This window comes from Poromitra crassiceps (assembly GCF_964638095.1).
Source record: "Poromitra crassiceps genome assembly, chromosome: 14".
Classification (NCBI taxonomy): domain Eukaryota; kingdom Metazoa; phylum Chordata; class Actinopteri; order Beryciformes; family Melamphaidae; genus Poromitra; species Poromitra crassiceps.
This window is the reverse complement of record NC_139633.1, coordinates 42,956,010-42,972,396: the sequence shown is the minus strand read 5'-3', so window position 1 is coordinate 42,972,396 and position 16,387 is coordinate 42,956,010. Positions and strand designations below refer to the sequence as shown.

At 43.4% G+C, this 16,387-nt stretch overlaps 1 protein-coding gene across 1 annotated transcript in view; it reads left to right on the top strand.

The window, feature by feature from the left end:
• The window catches only part of ncoa4 (nuclear receptor coactivator 4), a 61,497-nt gene that overhangs the window by 16,511 nt on the left and 28,599 nt on the right, over positions 1–16,387 (top strand). Inside the window, exon 2 of the mRNA XM_083650921.1 lies at positions 6,094–6,334. Coding sequence (XP_083507047.1) covers positions 6,094–6,334 — 241 coding nt within the window. The remainder of the gene's footprint in view (positions 1–6,093; positions 6,335–16,387) is intronic.

Below are 16,387 nucleotides of genomic sequence, written 5' to 3'. Positions count from 1 at the left end.
AGCATTATTGAGAGAGATTAAAAGCAGCACAGAGTAGGCTATCAGGGCTGAGAAGTAGGGGTGTCACGATACACTCAGTTCACGATACGATACGTATCACGATACTGGGTTCACGATAACGATACGATACGATACGATTTTAACAATATTTTTTTAAACTTGAATAATGACAATATATGACTGGAAAAGTAGTATTTTATTTGAAATGCACAAATACAAAACATGCTGTTGTGGGAAATTGTTATTACAATAACAACTAGAAAAAACATGAGATTGGAGATAAGGCTTATCTTGAAATAGAATGAGTTACACCGTCACTTAGATTTACTTTGAACTAAAAGGTTTCTCAGCAGTATAAATTCTCATTATGCATCTTCAGCTTTTCTTCAAACTCAAACAACAAGACTTTTCTTAGTCTATTTTTTATGCATCTTCAGTTTTTCCTTTCAAGTAAACAGTTTTGCCAGAAACTCAATTGAATGGTTTCTCTCCTGTATAACTTCTCATGTGTCTCTTCAGAGACTTGTTCAACTCAACTACTTTCCACACATTGAACTTCAACAAACAAAGACGTTTCTTTGTCTATTTTTGAAAAAGAAAAAAAAAATTTTTTTTTTTTTTTTTTTTTTTCCACGATATGAGATTTCATCTCAACGATACATATCGTGACGTTTTACTATCGCGAAATTTCGTGGGACGATATATTGTGACACCCCTACTGAGAAGTAAAAACGGCTTTCAGTAAAAACAAGTTTGGTGAGTCCTTCATGTGCTGATGTGCGGTCGTTTGAGAGTGAAAGCGCACTCAATACTGCACAGTGTTTCATTGCGACTTTTCACTGGCTGTTCTCACCATTGTACAATACATGCTGATCACTTTCTGAGTATAATGGCATCACCCCCAGCGCGAGGTCTCCACGGTGACTCGCGGGGCCCCACCCCCACGGAGCTTTGCTCGAGTATAAGAGCACCTTTACTCGTCGGGCTGATGCCCGGTGGCCTGGACTGAAAAAAAAAAAAAAAAATTTAATTAACCAAAAAACTTCAAATATATTCGAACGAATTTCGGGCAATTAAAGTTCGTTCGAACTTTATTTTGGGAAAAAGTGACAGCCCTAGTATTTATGTTCACTTTTTTGAGTTGGAAGATTATTATTATTAACCTTCCTCCTCACAGCAAATTTTATTTGTCAGGCATGGGAGCTAAGACGGAACTTTTTGTTTAGAAAGTGATGTATTGATCTGTTTTGTTGTCTGAGTGTTAACTTATGCTGATTTGCGACATGTTATTTTAAATGTACCATTGTAGCGCTGGTTTATTGTTGTATTTTATGTGTCTTGTAAACCCATGAGGGTTGGGGACCATGGAGTGCATGACACTTCAATCAATGAATCAATCAAAATAGGCTACTGGATAGTTAACACGTTCACTGCCAATGACGAGATATCTTGTCTTACAGAATCCAACCGTTGACTGCCAAAGACGAGAATTTGACGGTCGGGCGTGGATCAACGCCCCCCACGTCTTTTATAAAAATATTAGAGCCACCGAACGTGTACAACCCATTCCACCGACCCACTAAGTGGCGACAGTGCTCTCCTGACTAGAGGAAGGCAAGCAAAAAGCAGCTTCCTCGAAGCCATTCTCATGAAAATGGATTGGCGAAAACGCTTTCGTTTTCGCGCTGATTGCTGGCGGTGCGGGATTGCAAATTTGCATAATAGATTACGGGTGGAACACACTTTGAAACACGCAGCATAAATATGACCAGAATCGCAAAAGCTTCATCAAAGCTCTCAACCAAAACTCCAAGAAACGAGCGAGTCCATCCAGACTTCCTCAAAGAGCGGCTGCGCAGACAGGCACAGCAGCAGCAGCAGTGAGCCTGGTGACGCGAGGTTAGGAGCAACAGAAACGAGCTTGTGACACGGCCGCTGCAGCCTAAGACACACACGGAGGGAGGAGTTGGAAGCAGAGGGGGGTTTCCTGCTGTTATAGAGGAAATGACTGTTCAAAACTATTGTTTAGATGTCTGACGTCTTACTGATGCCAAAAATGAATGGTTAAAGTGACTGTTCTATCGAATTTCACAAAAAGCCGTTTATCTCAGAATAATTTTTCTGACGCTGAAACCATGCTGTATTCAACTGCTAATGCTTACATAACTACTAACTCTACAAACTAACTCTTTTAGACAGAGAAAGCACACATTCTATTAGTTATTTTGAGATATTGTGTGTTCACAAAATCTTAGCAGAAAAGAATCCTCGGGTCTTGAAAGATGAGCCAGAATTCTCAAAAAAAACCTCTGGCAGAACCTACCTACTAGGGGTGGGGGAAAAAATCGATTCACCTAAGTATCGCGATTTTTAATGTCACGATTTTTTGGATCGATCTTTTATTCCAGAATCGATAATCGCAAATTAAAAATTTTTTTTTTTTTTTTTTTTTTGGTGCTTGCAGTCAGGCCACTCACTGAACAGCAGGCCAGGCGCCGCCTACTGGTTTACTAGTGGTTTTATTACTTTATTAGTTAGTCTGAAGTAATAATTACACTTCAGGGTTAAAGTGGGTGCATCTCATTGTAAAATTGGACTTCAAACGGCCCAAATCTGGCTTCAAACGGCCCAAATTTCACGCGCGTTGGCCCATATCGGCCTGGCCTGCTTGGTATCTAATGCCCGGCCTGAATTATGATCCCAGTCCGCCCCTGTTTTTAACTATATCGCCCAGCCCTACTCATGATATATAATATACAGTCTCTAGTGTATGATTCAACTTTTCCGATGTTCTAATCTAGTGTAAAAAAGCAAACAAACTGAAAAAAGAAAAGAAAAAAATAAACAAAAATCCGATCTAATCTCAGTATGAGATGCAGGGAAATATATTATAGTAGCCGATGTGTTTAGAGCAGCTTTGTCACGTTGTCACGTCGTAGTATAGCGTTATATTTTACATGTGCGCTAAACTGCGATGAGATTTGTTTGCGGAAATGACGGCGGGGATGAAAGTCGCTCAGGGAGGCTCACTTTGGTGCGGGGGCTCGGAGCTGATGATGTTGCTGCAAACACACAATAACCCCTCCCTCCCTCCAATAGGCTTGGAGTTGTGAGGAGCCGGGAAAGGGTACAGGGGGAGTAACTATCTTGAAATCCCATAATCTTTGGGGACAACGTGACGTCAGGTTGTACCAAATCTCCCATTCATTTGAGGGCAAAAAAAAAAGCAGTGTTCCACCCATAGAGGGCGCTTATGCCAGTTATGCTGCTGAAAAATGATACAAATGGTAGAATGGCAACAGTTTGGTCTCAAATGTGGAAATTTTGACCAGAATTCTTCACACACCACCCCCAAAGTCATATATATTGGTACTTAAAAGCTGAAAAAAAGTGTTTTGGGGGTAAGTTACACTTTAAGTTCATCACATTGGATTGAAGGACTTCTCCGTGCAATTTTTACACTTTGCAAATTCATCCTGTGGGCCAGATTGGACCCTTTGGCGGACCGGTTCTGGTCCCCGGGCCGTATGTTTGACACCCCTGGCCCTGCCCTAGGCTGAGCGCACTCAGCTGGCTGTCTGGAAATAGCTGTGTGTGGTCTGACGTGTCAGTGGCTCAGAATGCTGTGGCTCACTGCTCAAGCTGTGGGCTTGTTTGCTGTATGGAGACAAAGGCTGGAGCTTTAACCTTGTTTTTGGTGTTTTGCCCTTAAACAGCTGTGAGCAGAGAGAGAGAGAGAGAGAGAGAGAGAGAGCAGACAGACACATGAGTGACTGTACAGTAGAGACATCTTTATTATAATCGTCTTTATTCTCATGTTTTTATAGCAGCCAGTGGGGTGATTGAGTTCACAGTGAGCAGTTAGAAAACACACACACACACACACACACACACACACACACGACACAGAAACACACAGCATCACAACACACACACACACACACACAGTGGGGCTTTATCGATATACCGAATCGATATTGATTTGAAGGAACTGATATCTATTCATAAATCCCAATATTTATCTTTTAATATAATGCCGTTCCCCGTGGATGCTTAAAGCTTTAACCCTGTTAGTCTCGTGTGGTTTGGTTCTTAGCACGACGACATCTAAACATTAATACTTTTAATAATGCACCAGGTTAGATCCTGTTCCTTCCTTGTACAATTTACCGCATTAGTTCTTGGAGAATCTCTGTCATTTCCAAGCAAAGTTGGTACTGTAACTGAAATATCGATGTTGTATGTAGGCTTGTCATGGTAGTAGGTGTTACAGGTCTTACACGGTGGTGTGGCATACATACACCGATGACATAAAATGCCTACCGGTAACACGGTTCATTTTTATGGAGGAAGAAACAAAAGAAAAAACTCCACCCGCTCAGCGTGCGCTGGTGTAAATTACAAGCGTTCCCTCCTATCCGGAGTGGCTGCACTGTTCCTCATATCTCTCTGGTTAGACAGACCTGCAAGTAACGTTAGTTGTACATGTTGTGAACACAATCCCCCCTCATACACATGTAGGTAAGACCCTTATCTAAGCCTGTGTGCCTGATTGGCTCGTCAGGGGTAGAAAAATCACTCTGATTGGCTGGTCAGGGGTAGAGAGATCACTCTGATTGGCTGGTCAGGGGTAGAGAAATCACTCCGATTGGCTGGTCAGGGATAGAGAAATCACTCTGGCTCGTCAGGGGTAGAGAAATTACTCTGATTGGCTCGTCAGGGGTAGAGAAATCACTCTTGATTGGCTGATCTTGGGTAGAGAAATCACTCTGATTGGCTGGTCAGGGGTAGAGAAATCACTTTGATTGGCTGGTCAGGGGTAGAGAAATTATTCTGATTGGCTGGTCAGGGATAGAGAAATCACTCTGATTGGCTCGTCAGGGGTAGAGAAATTACTCTGATTGGCTGGTCAGGGGTAGAGAGATCACTCTGATTGGCTGGTCAGGGGTAGAGAAATTACTCTGATTGGCTGGTCAGGGGTAGCGAAGCAGGAGGAGAAGCACACAAAATGCTCTGCTAGTTTTCCAACTTCATTTCAACTGATAATTCAGAAACAGGGATATTTTCACGACGACGTGCCTTTGAGCCTCTCGCTGCATCATATCACCCATTTAGTGAGGTTAAACTTTCTCCTTATTTTCCACCTCCGCCTCTTCCTTTCAGCAAAAGACCAGACAAGAGACATATTCTCCATTGGAAGTAGCTATATTATGAAGGTGTTTTCACGCAGGCGCAGAACGTACGTGCTAGCTGCCCGTCGGCTGACGTGTTTGCGTTGTGTTCAAGTGCAACTCTTTGGCCCCGACACGACACAGGAGACGTGAGGTGAGGTATCGCTCACCATCTAGCTGCCACTCGTCCTTCCAAGTGTTTTAACACACATCACTTTGAAACGAACAGAAGCCCAAAACCAGGGAGAGAGAGAGAGCGAATAAGTTTATCAGTGAAACACGACAGAACGTAAACTCTCTCTGCCACCTGGAACAATAAGAATACGTTTAATAAACTAAAAACAACAGGACTCAAATGTAACAGAAGAGATCAACGGAAGCCTGTCCAGAACACTCTGCTCCTTCAGCACAGAGACAATCAGAGGAAGTGATCAGGTGCCCGTGGTGATGCCACCATGATGTCACAATGTTCACTCCACCTGAAGCTGTGGTCAGCTGATCAGTCAGCTGTTCTCTCTGCCTGCTCGCTCTCTATTGGTGGAAAGCCCCAGCACAGTGTGGTCAGCTGATCAGTCAGCTGTTCTCTCTGCCTGCTCGCTGTCAATTGGTGGAAAGCCCCAGCACAGTGTGGGGGTTTGCAGGTTTTTCCAGTGGAGCCAGAGGTGTTTCCGCTTAAAGCTGAGCTGTGTCTCCTCTCACATTGCGTGTGGCAGGTGCACTGCACACACACACACACACACACACACACACACACACACACACACACACACACACACACACACAGACTGTTTAAATCTGTTTATGGGACATGTGCAATAAATCAAAGTAAACTATTTGTAATACTGTAACTTTATTCAGATACCACCAATGGTAACTGTAATGGAATACAGTTACTCATATTTTGTATGTTAAATACATGCAGGATGGTGTCAGAGGCAGCGATGGCATCCGGGCCGAGGCATGACCAATCAGAGGCAGCGATGGCGTCCGGGCTGAGGCAGAACCAATCGGAGGCAGCGATGGCGTCCGGGCTGAGGCAGAACCAATCAGAGGCAGCGATGGGATCAGGGCTGAGGCAGAGCCAGCTGGCCCAGGATCAGCTGGAGGACACCATCAGCAGTGTGATGAAGGCGGAGCAGCAGCTCCGAGACAACGCCAGAGAGGTCAGTGAGTGTGTTTGATGCAAGCTCTTTTCTTCTTCTTCTTCTTCTTCTTCTTCTTCTTTCCTGTTTGGTATCTTCTGTCCGTTGCGTTCCATATAGGGCTTCAAATTTAACTTTGAATGTGGGGGAGGAGGGCATGTTCGAATGTAGGGCTGTTCGATTTTGCCTAAAACTAAAATTGACGATTTTTTCTCTCAAAACTCGATTTTCGATTTCGATTTCGATTTTTTTTATACTATTATACTTCTCTAAACATTTGTTGCCCTGCAGAGCCCTTTCCCCCCTTTTTTTCCATAAGTGACAATTTACGCTTTTACTCTGAAGGCAGAACAACCCAACTTCCTGTTTTAGCTTGCCGCTGCTATACCTAACTTCCTGGCTGTTGCTTGCTAACTTGACACTGGTGGATTTGCGTGTTCCTCCGTGACATAATTATATTAGCAGTGTCTAAGCGACCACCTGTGCTCGGAGTTATATCTGTACTAGAATAACACAAAGTCACAACAGGAGGGCAACTGGGGGGAACTGCGATAGCAGTTAGGGGGAAATTCAGACACACAGGGACAGGTGAGTCAGCTGAGGCTGCTAACTTACAGCCATGAATAGAGCCAATCTATCAGTACTCGGTGGCCTCACGTGTTGTTTTGTTATTATAGCCCTTTTCCCACATGCGCTTTGTACCGCAAAATGACCGGAATGTGGTCTAATGCCTGCATGTGAGAAAGGCGCCATGCCGGTATAAGCGCGACCCCGTCGTCCCCGACATTTCACCACTTTCGACCTAGTCAGAAGACCGGTATGCTCTTAAGGGGACGCAAGTGGAAACGGTTCCAGTCATTTTCCGCGACAGCGGTCCTTCAATCATGGGCGAGAAGTAGCCTACACACGTTGCTTAATGTTCCAGCGGGCATAATCTAATCATTCGCGCACATTAAAGCAAACTGGCGAAATGATCTTGTGATAGCCTAATAAGAGCAGTAGCCTATGTCAGCTTGCTGATTTCCGAAGGCAACCCCGGACACATCAAACGAAGCCAGTCTGCTTTCTCTACATACATACAAGCGTTGAGCAGCTTGCAAGCCTTTCTCGCTGTGTCTGTCTGTGGCTGCTGCTCTCGAGCAGAGAGGGGAGGGGGAAATCGGCTGTGTTGATTATGCTGGCGGCTTGACGCTGCTCTTAAGTCAAACGAGTGTGATTTATTGTGTGACAACTGACAAGCGAACTTATTTCGAGTTTTGCCGACCCCCCAAATAAGCTCCCCCCTCCCCCCGCCCCCACAACATACAGGCAAATTCGCTGATAGATTCCCACATGCGCGAGCCGAAGTGTGAAGGGAAATGTCCGATATTGACTTACAGGTAATTTTCCGGTACGCATGTGGGAAAACGGCTTATGTGAACTAGAGCTGGGTATTGGTTCAAATTTCAAGAATCGATTCGATTCCGATTCACAAGGTTGCGAATCGATTAATTTCGATTCGATTCGATTCCGATTCGATCAATTTTCAATATTGATTTGGTTAGTGATACCAAAACGTGGTTTTTGAGCTGTACCCTGAATTACATGACTGTCCAGTTATGTAACACAGGGGTTTCCAACCAGCCAAGTAGATACATGGGGAAAAAAAGTTGCAGACCTGTTGTCAATTTTAATGGTTTTAGTTACACATATACTCACCACGTGGTGACAAAGGGTAAATAACAGCCTTTTCATCTGTCAATAAAGACACTTTCACAATTATGCACAGTGATTTCATTTCAGCCTATATAATTTCTAAAAGTAGATATTAACTCATTCACCGCCAAAGACGTCTTTGACGTGTTATCAGAAATAGCCATCCACGCCAAAGACGTGTTTGACGTGTTTTTGGTTTTATCAGTGCAGCGCGAGGTTCAAACACTTACCCAGCCTGTGACATAGTATCAGGTCCCTAGCATCTAAGACAACACGTGAACAAACACATACCGCAGCTGTTGTTTTGAAATTAAGCAGGAGGAAAATCAGAAAACGGATAAACGCTTCCTTCTGCAGACAGGAGAAACGCCATTGAAACGCCCCACTGCGCGCTGCACGAGCTGGTCGCCTTCCTCTGTGCCAGCCGGGACGAAAACGGGAGAAAGTAATCCAGAGAGATGTGTTTGATCATCGGAAGAATGAGGAAATGATCGATCAGTTTGACGGGTAATCCAGACTCCAGAGGGCGGTGAGGACGTGTTGAATAGCCGAGGGGAAAACGGGAACGATCAAATAGCAGGGAGGATACTGATAGGACAGGGAGACATGGACACAACAGCTAACAAGGCAGAAGCGGCAGTCACAGCAGCCCGCTGTCCGTTCTCAAGAGCTATTCAGTTGGTTCATGAAATCGCTGGGCTGCGTGCCCTCCAGTGTTGCTCCTGGCCAATCCCGGCGCCACAGGGCGTGGTTATTGCTTATCCTATGTGGGGTTAGAAATCACGCAACGAAGATAAAAGGGCGATCGTGTGTGTGTGTGTGTGTGTGTGTCTGTCTGTCTGTCTGTCTGTCTGTCTGTCTGTCTGTCGGTGTGTCTGTCTGTCTGTCTGTCTGTGTGTCTGTCTCACTCACTCACACCGAGTAAACTGTATTGTTGAATGTAAAAAAAAAAGCACTTCATGTGTGTATATATATATATATATATATATATATTTTTTGTCATTTGTCTCATAACGAATAATATTTACATGTCTGATGTCAATACAGTTCAAAATAAAAGAATTGAGAGCGAGTTCTGCCTGAGATTGGGCCCTTTACACAAATTGCCTTTTCTCCTGTTTATTTTCTCAGGGAGACCTTTTGGGTGAAAACAGGGTGTATATAACCAGGGTGTATATAAAAATAAAAATAAATTCCTGGTGAACCCAGAGACGTACATCTTCATTTTGAGGTATTGCAAATCACTTTGGTGCTAATAGATAATTTACTGTGGGTCTTGAAAGATGACCAACAATTATGAAAATCTTTGGCCTGTGCTAAATATTGGCAGTCCTAAACTGGCCATGAATGAGTTAATAATGATCAAACATTTCCATTCATGTAGCCTACAGTATTTATGTTTTTGTTTCAACTACAAACATAATTAAACGTCAACTTGAAACTATGTTTCAACTTCCAGACACAGCACAATATTTTAGCCTGTTTAGTAAAAAAAAAAAAAATTTTTTTTTTTTTTTTTTTTTTTTTAATTATAAAGAAAAATCGATCTCTGGACATATGAATCGATAATCGAGGATTAAAATGAAAATCGATTAAAAATCGGAGAATCGATTTTTTGAACCCAGCCCTAATGTGAACTGTAAAGGCAACGTTTCATCGTCCGGTGATAACGTCTGTGTTCATGTGCGCACGTGAGTGTGTTGTGGCAATCGTTATCTTGTAGGCTACAGTCCGCAGTGCAACAAGCTGCGCTCAGTGCTTTTTGGTCGGAGGTGTTGAAATAAGTCAATTGAGCTCCTGTCTTTAGTAGCTAGTATCACAGCCTCTAGAGCAGGGATGTAAGAGATACGGCCCGCGGCCCGGATCCGGCCCGCGGGCAGGTTTCATCCGGCCCGCGAGATGTTTTGGAATATTAAAAACATTTTTTTATTTTTTTATTTTTTATTATTATTATTATTATTATTAAATTCGCACCCCATTATCATGAACTACGTGTGGCTAATAAGCAAGCTAAGAGTTCATTCATAAGTTAATTAACCTGCACTACAAGGAAGTATGTCAGTAGGTCATCAGGTGTAAACAAAGCCGCCATGATGCCACGCTGGAATTGAATCGCGCATTCGGCTACCTACCAAAAAACAAAGGAATCAACAAGATGCTGTCGAAAAAGAGAAATGTTGACACGGAATGCAGGCAGTTTCAAGAGAAATGGAAAAAGCAGTATTTCTTTTGTGAAGTAAATGGGTAAATGAGTCGAATTGATTTGAGTAAAAAAAAAAAAAAAAAAACCATGAGGTCTCAGTTGAACAAATCCGGCCCTCTACCTAATATGAGTCTGACACCCCTGCTCTAGAGAGACTTTACAGCGGGGAGAATGGACAAGTACTAGCAGCATGCGTACATGAGAGAGAGCCGCCCCGCCTAACGTAATTACCCTAGTTGAAGTGTAAATCGATTTTACGATTTTCGCGTTTTTAACATCGTCCTAACAAATTAATTCGATTACGATTCAAAATCGATTTATCGTACAGACCTATTCGAATGTATAATTGACCTGTTCGATTTTTATGCCTCCGCCGGCGATAGCCAGGCCGGAGGCATTATGGATCCGGGTTGTCCGTCCGTACGTTCGTCCGTACGAGGTTCGTTAACGCGATATCTGAGGAACGCCTTGACGGAATTTCATCAAATTTGCCTTAAACATCCACTTAGACTCAAGGATGATCTGATTAGATTTTGGTGGTCAAAGGTCAAGGTCACTGTGACCTCTCGAACGCCATTTTCAAGCTTGTTAACGCAATATCTCAGGAATGCCTTGAAGGAATTTAATCAAACTTGTCTCAAACATCGACTTGGACTCAAGGATGAACTGATTTGATTTTGATGGTCAAAGGTCAAGGTCACTGTGACCTCTCAAACGCCATTTTCCAGCTTGTTAACGCAATATCTCAGGAATGCCTTGAAGGAATTTAATCAAATTTGCCTCAAACATCGACTTGGACTCGAGGATGAACTGATTAGATTTTGGTGGTCAAACGTCAAAGTCCAAGGTCACTGTGACCTCTCGAACACCATTTTCAAGCTTGTTAGCGCAACATCTCAGAAATGCCTTGATGGAGTTTCATCAAATTTGCCTCAAACATCGACTTGGACTCAAGGATGAACTGATTAGATTTTCGTGGTCAAAGGTCAAGGTCACTGTGACCTCACAAATGCCATTCCCAAGTTCGTTAAAGCGATATCTCAAGAACGGCTTGATGGAATTTCTGCCAATTTGGCTCAAACGTCGACTTGGGCGCAAGGATGAATGGATTACATTTTTGTGATCAAAGGTCAAGGTCACTGGGACCTCTCCAACGCCATTTTCAAGCTTGTTAACGTGATATCTCAGGAATGTCTTGATGTAATTTCTTCGAATTTGCCTCAAGCGTCCACAGACTCAAGGATGAACTGATTCCATTTTGGTGGTCAAAGTTCAAGGTCACTGTGACCTCACACACCCAATTTCCAAGCTCTGTAATGCAACATCACAGGAGCGCCTTGACGGAATTTCTTCCAATTTGCCTCAAATGGCGATTTGGACTCAAGAATGAACTAATGGCGGAGGCATAAGTCCGCGTTGCGGTCGTTCTAGTTTTTTTTTTTTTTTTTTTTTTTTTAATTAACCAAAATTAACCAACTGCTGCTTGCTGGTAATGTTAATCCCATGTCAGAAAAAGTCTCCAGATTTGTCGCGTTAGTCTCTTCTGAGAAAGATTGTCTCCAGGGTCTGAAAAGTTGTCTTGAGTTGGATGCAGCAAAAAAAAAATTGTGTTAATTAAATAAAAAACTTTGAATATATACGAACATTTTGCGGGCAATTAAAGTTCGTTCGAACTTTATTTTGGGAAAAAGTGACAGCCCTAGTTCCATATAGGCGCTGGTGGCCTGAAGGTTAGAGAAGCGAGCTTGTGGCCAGAAGTAGAGGCATATGAAATCCGTTTTATTCTTTCCCAAATTCAGATTTTTCAGTTTCAATTTTTCTGAATTCTGTTTTGCTTTTTATGCTCATTTTACCATCAGAAATAGTGTCTAATAAGTGGGGATGAATAAATGTCCACAATTTAATAAGATATAACAATCAATTTACTAGGGGTGCACCGATCACGTTTTTTGCCACCGATCACCGATTGCCGATCACCTATGAGAAATATCTGCCCAACCGATCATCGACCGATCACCGATTACCGATTACCGATCACCGATATATATATATATTTAGAACACGGCTCTCTCGAATACTCGATTCTGATTGGTCAATCAACAATATTCACTGGTCATTATTTCTCGACAACCGACCGCTGCTCTGCCACACCTGGATTAATCAGTTGGTAAGAGCATTTTGTCCGCAGACGCTACTAATTAGGCCAACCAGTTGCAGCTGTGGTGTCTTGTGTGCCAATTACGAATGAAACCCCTTTGTGTTGAAAACGCTATTAAAAAATCTATTTGAATAATTATTTTTGTCAGATTATTGAATGATTTAGTTGTAGGCCGTGTTCTAAGCGGGATAATGTATACTGAGCCGGTGATTACTGGAAATAATGACCTTCAGGTGAATATTAAGCCCTCCGCTGCGCGTCGGGCTAAATCATTCACCTGTCGGTCATTATTTCCACAGTAATCACCGGCTCAGTATACATTATCCCTTACATATATATATTTATTTATTTATTTTGTAAGCAGCTATAGCAGTTTCCATTTTACATATAGGCCTACATTTCATGCATCAAATTGAAAGTGCAGCACATTTTCTTTTTTTTCTACATCAATATTTTATATTTTGTAGGCTAAAGGAAACCGCCAACATGATTTTACAGTACAGCAGTATAGGCTCTTTACAGCATTATGACAGGAATAGTAGGATTGTGTGTGGTCTGGAAAAAGGAGGCAATAAAATATACAAACAGGTCAGTAACCAAGCTTGCTGTTATATAGGCCAATTATAGTGATAATTAACAACTAATAATATAGAAATGATAATTAGGTAAACTGTAAGTCAGTTACTCTTAAACACCAGTCTTGAACCATGACTAAAGCGAAAGAGCTCCCACTCATAGAACCGGGGTTATGCACAATAACCGTCATACATTGGGATCCGCATCGAACGAACATCAAAAGGACCCACCCATCGAGGCCGAGTTACAGTGTTATAATTAGCAGCACTATGAGTGCGATCTACATAATGGTGACAGGGTTACATGACGGGAGAAACAACAGAATCACAAGCTACACACGAGCTAAACTCCATCTGAGTAGTGGCATTAATTAGCGCAACAGACAATCAAACCGCACTAAGTGCACGCCTAAACAAACGTTATTGCAATGATTGCAGGTAGATCGATCTAAAACCAAAAGGGAATGCAATACAGGAATATTAACATAATAATGACTTACTGGTTGGTCATATACGCACACATGGAAGAAAGGGATTAGAACATGTTCAACTGTCCAAAGAAAGGAAGAAAGTCCGTCTGAACGGAGCGCACATCCACATACTCAGCAGCAAAAAGACGGAAATACAGCACGGCAGCCAACCAAGCTGCAGCAGCGGGACGGGGCTTGACAGGGTGATGGCGAGTACATGCGAGTTGATCGCGTCCGGTGTGCAGGAGGTCTGAGACTCTCCCTGTATAAATGAAGGTATAAAAAATGTGACACAATTTAAGACCATTTAAAGTAATTAACCATTAAGAAAGCAGGTTTTCAGCCTGTGTGAAGCGCTGATGTTCATTAAGAAAGCAGGTTTTCAGTAGGGATGCACCGATTGCGATTTTGCGAATAAAATAAAATAAATAAACGTCCAAATGTTATCCATGGACAAGGAGTTTATAGCCTATAGCTCTGGAGCCCAGAGACCTTCGAAACCATGCCCACTCTACAGTTGTGGATTTGGCTCTTATTGAGTAGATGAGGAAATGAGTTTGAGTTGACTCAGTTTGAATATCGTAGTTTACACACAGAGCGCGTTTTTTTTTTTATCCGCCATTCGAAAAAAAATCATCTCGCACAGAAAACCTTGCACACTGGTCCGATGCGTTTTATTATTATGTTCGTCGTTCTATTCGCAATACGAAACAAAAGTCCTCTCCTGTATCCACGTTACAACGTGACAGGCAGATAGCAGCAGCAGCAGGCAGCGGTGATGTGGACGCTGATCGGGGAAGAGGGGTGAGGTGAAGCGAGCCGCTCAGACTGGAGTGGACTCCAACCTACCCGGCCCCTCCAGTCCGCGGCTCCACACCGACGAAGACATGCTGTGGCATGTGTGTAGTGGCAGCTTTTGTTTTGGCTGCAACTCATCCGTCTCTGTCTCGCTGCTTTCGGGTGCGCGCACGTCACTTGAAAATCGGCTCACAGAATCGGCATTTTAGAGTGACCGGCGCAGATCACCGATCGAGGCCGATCACGTGAAAATCGGCCATTTCCGGTCACGTGACGATCGATCGGTGCATCCCTAGTTTTCAGCCTGTGTGAAGCGCTGATGTTCATTCTCAGGGGAGAAAAATAGCGTCAGCCATGCCGACTGCAGAGTCGTTTGACCTCTTAGTGAGTTGTCCCTGGGACCTTTTAGACCCAACAAAAAGACGCTAGTTTGTGGATATTAGTGGTTTTTTGGGCCAATCAAAGGGGCTATAGAGGGTGTTAGCGGGTTTTCGTCCTGTGTGAAAGGGGCTTGTGTGTGTGTGTGTGTGTGTCTGTGTGCGTGACTCACTGTGTGTGTTGTCTCCTCTGTGGCTCTTGAGGTCTGCAGACTGATCTGACCATAACACCATGATCTGTTACCATGGTAATGCCTGTCTGTACCTGTCTGTCGGTTAACCAGTACAGTAACACCTTAATGATGCTGTCTGTGTGTGTGTTGTGAAGAGAAACGTGACTGGACGAGGATCTGATAGAGTCAGCATATAAAAGACTGTAGAGAGAGAGAGGAGGGGGGGGAGGTATCTGTTAGAGTTAGAATATAAAGGACTGGAGAGAGAGAGGAGCTCAGAACACTGACAGACTGAGCTGCTGAACTCTACTGTACTGTACTGGTCTCTACTGTACTGTACTGGTCTCTACTGTACTGTACTGGTCTCTACTGGACTGTACTGGTCTCTACTGGACTGTACTGGACTCTCTACTGTACTGTACTGGTCTCTACTGGACTGTACTGGTCTCTACTGGACTGTACCGATCTCTACTATACTATACTGGACTGGACTGGACTGTGGACTTGACTGTAGTCCGTAAATCATCTGTAGTGTGGTGAGACAGGCTGCTTCACCTGCACTGCTACTCCAGGTAGGCTTAGGCCAATTTTCCGTATGGAAAATTGCCATCTTTCATGAATATCGCAATTTTGAAAATGTACTTTGAGAGGCTGTAGTGTTTGAGAGGCTGTAGTGTTTGAGAGGCTGTAGTGTTTGAGAGGCTGTAGTGTTTCAGAGGCTGTAGTGTTTGAGAGGCTGTAGTGTTTCAGAGGCTGTAGTGTTTCAGAGGCTGTAGTGTTTGAGAGGCTGTAGTGTTTGAGAGGCTGTAGTGTTTGAGAGGCTGTAGTGTTTGAGAGGCTGTAGTGTTTGAGAGGCTGTAGTGTTTTAGAGGCTGAAGTGTTTCAGAGGCTGTAGTGTTTGATAGGCTGTAGTGTTTCAGAGACTGTAGTGTTTGAGAGGCTGTAGTGTTTCAGAGACTGTAGTGTTTGAGAGGCTGTAGTGTTTCAGAGGCTGTAGTGTTTGAGAGGCTGTAGTGTTTATGAGGCTGTAGTGTTTGAGAGGCTGTAGTGTTTCAGAGGCTGTAGTGTTTGAGAGGCTGTAGTGTTTCAGAGGCTGTAGTGTTTGAGAGGCTGTAGTGTTTGAGAGGCTGTAGTGTTTGAGAGGCTGTAGTGTTTGAGAGGCTGTAGTGTTTGAGAGGCTGTAGTGTTTCAGAGACTGTAGTGTTTGAGAGGCTGTAGTGTTTCAGAGACTGTAGTGTTTGAGAGGCTGTAGTGTTTCAGAGACTGTAGTGTTTGAGAGGCTGTAGTGTTTCAGAGACTGTAGTGTTTCAGAGGCTGTAGTGTTTCAGAGACTGTAGTGTTTCAGAGGCTGTAGTGTTTCAGAGACTGTAGTGTTTGAGAGGCTGTAGTGTTTCAGAGGCTGTAGTGTTTGAGAGGCTGTAGTGTTTATGAGGCTGTAGTGTTTCAGAGGCTGTAGTGTTTCAGAGGCTGTAGTGTTTCAGAGGCTGTAGTGTTTCAGAGGCTGTAGTGTTTCAGAGGCTGTAGTGTTTCAGAGGCTGTAGTGTTTCAGAGGCTGTAGCGGCTGTTTTGAAGGCAGAGTGTTTCTGCTTTCTGGTCAAAATAAATCATTGCAGGCTCCTGTGATT